Raw genomic sequence first — 5,000 nt, forward strand, 5'->3', positions numbered from 1 at the left:
ACCACAGGCATGCAACACACCACAGAGAGAGGGAGCCAGGGAGAGGGGGAGAAAGAGGGAGAGAGAGAGAGAGAGAGAGCGAGAGAGTGAGTGAGAGAGAGAGAGAGGTTTACAGTACCAAAGAAATGCACCAACTCAACAACAGGAAGGAGAAAGAGCCGGGTGAGAACCCCAGAGACAAGAACATCAAGAGCATAGAACATGAGAGAACCAGCAAGGAACCCACCCAGGAGACCCCACTCACATCAGTATACAGCAGAACACGAGAGGAGGAGAGAATGTGTAAATAAAGAACTTTATAAAGAGGGACTATCCAGCAGCCTGCTTCTCTTGTGCTCAGTGTGTGTGTGTGTGTGTGTGTGTGTGTGTGTGTGTGTGTCTCTGTGTGTGGTTTGAGTTTATGTATTTGTGTAAGTGTGTGTGTGTTTGTGTGTATGAGTGTGTGCGCGTGTGTGTGTCATGTGCATGAGAGAGAGCACAGCTCTGGGAAGCACATCACCTGTATGACCTGTGTGCCTGCAGAGAGTTATGATTGCTCCTGCTCCAATCTGACCAACCAATCAGAAACCTGGTGGTTGCTTCTACTTCCTGACAGATGGGTGGTGTGTGTGTGTGAGCCGCAGTAGAAGCAGTAGAATCTCAAACAGTCAAACCCACCGAATGATGCAGCACCGCCCAAACAGGAAGAACAACACCCGAGAAATCAAAGAGATATCACACAGGATGAGCTCATGAAGCCAGGCAGTGTGTTTGATGATAGAACAGTCTTTGGTTTTAGAAAACAAAAAGCCTCAGGAGTTGGTATGGCAAAGGAAAAAAAAACATAGTGACAATATAGCTGTTATAAGCATGTTGTAACATGTTGAAGGTGTAATAACATGATTGTTGGGAAGAGTTGTGTGTGCTGGACAGCACTTGATCAGCTGATTACAGAACAGGCTGGAGGCAGTTTCAGAACATCACATCATGTCATATCATACACACACACACACACACACACACACACAAATGTGCTCTACGAATGTGCTCTCTGGGATGTTATTCATATGCACAGCATCACCATGGCAACACATTTGACTGTGGGATTAATGGATAGGACTTGGTAATAGTGTGTGTGTGTGGTGAAATCTAATTAAATAACACAGACACACACCTTGCAAGGGGGAAAAAAACAACAACAGAAAGCTAAACGTCCTTACGCAAATCTACCTCCCCCAATGAGCAATGTCTGGTAACCTTGGTTGAGCTAAGCTTGACCTTGATCACGCAATGACCTTGTGTTGGCCTTGACCTTAACATGCAGTCAGATCCTGATAGCAGTGGTCAAAGCTCACAAGGTCATTTAATCAAGGAGCCTGCTGATTGGTCCCCCTTTAGTCCTCCAAGGAGCGTAATAACTTGGCTGGTTTCATAGGTAAATCTAAATGGCAGGTTAGGTAGCTGATGGCGGTAACTGATTACGTTATGCTGGCCTCTGCCTGAGCCTACAGTGTTAGCCCACGTTACACTCACAAGACATGCCATGTTATGGCAATGTCATCATGGCAGCATTGATGCTGTACATGACTTGGCCAATGCTAGCATGCTATAAGGCTGCGTTAGCTTGCTACTAGGCCACACTAGCTCCAGAGAGCCTACGCTAGCCCTAAAGAGACAGTGTTACCTCACACAGGGCTTCGCTAGCTCCAGAGAAGCTGTGTTAACTCATTACGAAGCTACGCTAGCCCCAGAAAGCATATGCTAGCTCTAGAGAGGCTGTGTTAGCTCGCTACGAGGCTACGCTAGGCCCGGAGAGGTTATGCTCGTGCCAGAGGGGGCTCTGCTAGGCCAGGCGGAATGTCTATGGACCACTGGAATGTCTGAACAGTAGAATGGCAGGTGGTAGCTAAGATACATCGCTTCTAAGCCTCTCCTCCCTCATTCGGGCTGGTCTGGGGGCAGCAGGATCCGTGTGTAAGGATCTGCGCTTCTGGGGAAGGATTGTACTGCATGTTGAGAAGGTGTGAGAGAGCACAAATGCACACAGACTGATTTAGCAGCACTCTACTCACACGCACACAGCCATCACACTAAAAGGCTACAAGGCTACATTCTCTCCTTACTCCTCTTCTCCCATCTTTTCCTCTCCTCTCCTACTCTCCTCTGCTCATCTTCGCTTTCTTCCCCTCCTCTCAAGACCACACCCATCATCTCTCTGTAACTCCACCCAGTCCATCTGGAAGACACCCAGGCTCTCTCTCTCTCTCACACACACACACACACACACATTCAAACACACACACACACACACACACTGACATTCACATTAGCTGAATACACAGAAATGAAGATTGTCTGCTATTGCTGACTCCTATAGTCAAATACAAACACAGAACAACTTCATTTAGAGCTAGTATTGCACCATTGTCACTGTCTGCTCACATCTTGTGGACACACAACCTAGTTGTGCCAATAAAATCAGAATAATATCAATATATTATAATAATAATCATAATAGAAACATCAAATCAGTCTATCTACAGCAGGGTGTATGAGAATCACAAACACAGAGCTAGCCCTATAACTCCAGACTAATTAATATTCATGAGAGCCATCTGGGCCAATCAGATATGCCCACACTCATATTGGCAATAGTGTCATCAGAACAATGAGCTCGCCATGGAGATAGAATCATCAGAACAATGAGTTTGTCATGGCATTAGAATCATCAGAACAATGAGCTTGTCATGGAAATTCAATAATCTGAGTAACAAAGAACAGCATAGAGACAGAGAGCACAGAACAAAACAGCGCCACTTATAGGACATCGAGAACATAAAGCCCAAATATTATTGCCTTAAATATGACATATATTTAACTACAAACACCAGACAGCATGATAACGGTACAAACAGTCTACGGCAGTCACAGAGAGGATGGGCATGCTTTTAGAACCAGATTCGACTCATTAGAACGCAGAACATGATGGGTGCATGTGTGTGAGTGTGTGTGTGCTTGTTAACGAGGGAACACTAATCAAACGTAGATCCCACTGGCAGCTGATCAGCCTATGAAGAGACATTGGGTTCACTGAACATCAAGACTAAGGAACACAGTTGAACACATGATAGGATTCTGGGATTGTTTTTTTTTTCTCTCTTTCCACAAGTTAAAAGTATGGCTTATAGTCATCATATATATATATATAATGTTACTCATAGATATGATCTATATTTCAGAGGCTATTTACACAGGAAATGGATTTGCCAGAGCCAACCGGAGCCTGGAGTCCGCAAAGAGCAAAACTCCACACCTGCCCCTTACAACAGACACACACACACACACACACATACTCATAAACACATAACCTCACACACACAGGCTTGGACGGCAGGTGTGAGTGCAGTCAGCTGACAACAGGCCTGGGGTTGTTTAGCAGAGAGCAGTAGAGCGCTGACAGAAAGAAGGAGAGGGTTATGTCATGTGTGTGCTATATGTGTGTGTGTGTGTGTGTTTCATTTCTTTTTGCACGTGTCTACAATGTGTGTGTGTTTGTTTCTTTAATAATATGTCTAAGACAATGCTGAGTGTTGTGTGTTGATTTCTTTTGGATTAAGTGTAAGACGTTGAGTGTGTGTGTGAGTGTGTATGTGTTTATTTCTTGTTGAACATGTCTAAGACGTTGTTGAGGGGCCCGGGGAGGAACTTCATGACGGTCTCCATGAGGCCGGCGTCCTCCTCCTCCTCGTCGCCACAGCCAGCTGGCACGGCCTTCTTGGGCCGGGTCAGAGAGCCCTCGGAAGCTGCCTCTGCCTCCGCCGCCGCCTCAGCCTCCTTCTCCTCCTTCTTCTTAATTCCATACTGACATAGAGAGAGAGAGAGAGAGTCACACACACACACACACACATACATAAACCAGAAACAAAGATGAGCTATGCACACACACACAAACACACACACAAACACACACTGACAGTACTCGTGACCTTAAGAAACAGAGATCTCTGTGAAAAATGGGTGGAACTCCCCTTTAACTTAAACACAGTTATTTAGGGACAGCCTCTGCCAGGGATACTGTTTAACCAATGACTGGACCTTCCAGACACAGGTGTCTTTATACTACTATACTATACACATTCACTGCACTCAGGCGATCTCCATTTCACTAATTGTGAGACTATTGGCTGGCACCAATTGGCTGGACCACTATTGAATTAGTCACTTTAAGCGGGGGCATTAATGTGATATTAAAGAGTTTTTTTTTTTTTTAAAAAGGACAAATTAAATTTACCAAGATTTCATAAAAGCAGTAAAAAGGTAAAATACTTTTATAGGCACTGTATAATTCAGCATGAGTGTTTGAGTGACTTGAGTCTGTTTGAGTGTGTGTGTGTGTGTGTGTGTGTGTGTGTGTGTGTGTGTGTGTGTGTGTGTGTGTGATGTCTGATTGTAAAGCGGAGACTGTGATATGGCACTTTGGCAAACTGCCACCTGCCATCCGATCTGCTGCAGTTCTAGCCCTCAGTTCAGTGTGCATGTGTGTGTGTGTGTGTGTGTGTGTGTGTGTGTGTGTGTGCGTGTGTGTGTGTGCATGTATGTGTCTGTCTGGAGAGTGCTATTGAGAGATGATTTGTCAGAGTGTGTGTGTTTTTTTAACATCTGTCTGAAAAAGCATAAAATGAAATGTGTGAAATGTGTAACAGACGTTCAAGAAAGAAAAGATGGACCACCACTCTCTTTCTCTCTCTTTATCTCTCTCTCTCTCTCTCTCTCTCTCTCTCTCTCTCTGTGTATAGGGGACTGGGGGACAGAGGTGGAAAGTAACGAAATACATTTACTCATTTTACTGTATTGAGGAATGTTTTTGTGTATTTTGTATTTTTTAAGTAGTTTTTCAAATTAGTACTTTTATTTTTACTTGATTACGTTTTGAGTGAAGTATTGTACTTCGCTACATCACAAATACCATGCGTTACTGAGTAAAAAAAAAAAAAAGTTAAGACTAACGACAACCGAAAGGA

At 44.3% G+C, this 5,000-nt stretch overlaps 1 protein-coding gene across 4 annotated transcripts in view; it reads right to left on the reverse strand.

Moving 5' to 3' along the window:
• The window catches only part of LOC121682182 (complexin-1-like), a 53,489-nt gene that overhangs the window by 14,740 nt on the left and 33,749 nt on the right, over window positions 1–5,000 (reverse strand). For 2 of the 4 annotated variants that reach the window (XM_042062227.1, XM_042062228.1), the window contains exon 4: window positions 1–3,840. This exon is cut by the window's left edge and continues 153 nt beyond it. In XM_042062227.1, coding sequence (XP_041918161.1) covers window positions 3,634–3,840 — 207 coding nt within the window. In that variant the 3' untranslated portion in view covers window positions 1–3,633. The remainder of the gene's footprint in view (window positions 3,841–5,000) is intronic. The other 2 variants (XR_006022460.1, XR_006022459.1) reach the window with 2 other exon arrangements.

This window comes from Alosa sapidissima, chromosome 14, assembly GCF_018492685.1.
Source record: "Alosa sapidissima isolate fAloSap1 chromosome 14, fAloSap1.pri, whole genome shotgun sequence".
NCBI classification, from domain to species: Eukaryota; Metazoa; Chordata; class Actinopteri; order Clupeiformes; family Clupeidae; genus Alosa; species Alosa sapidissima.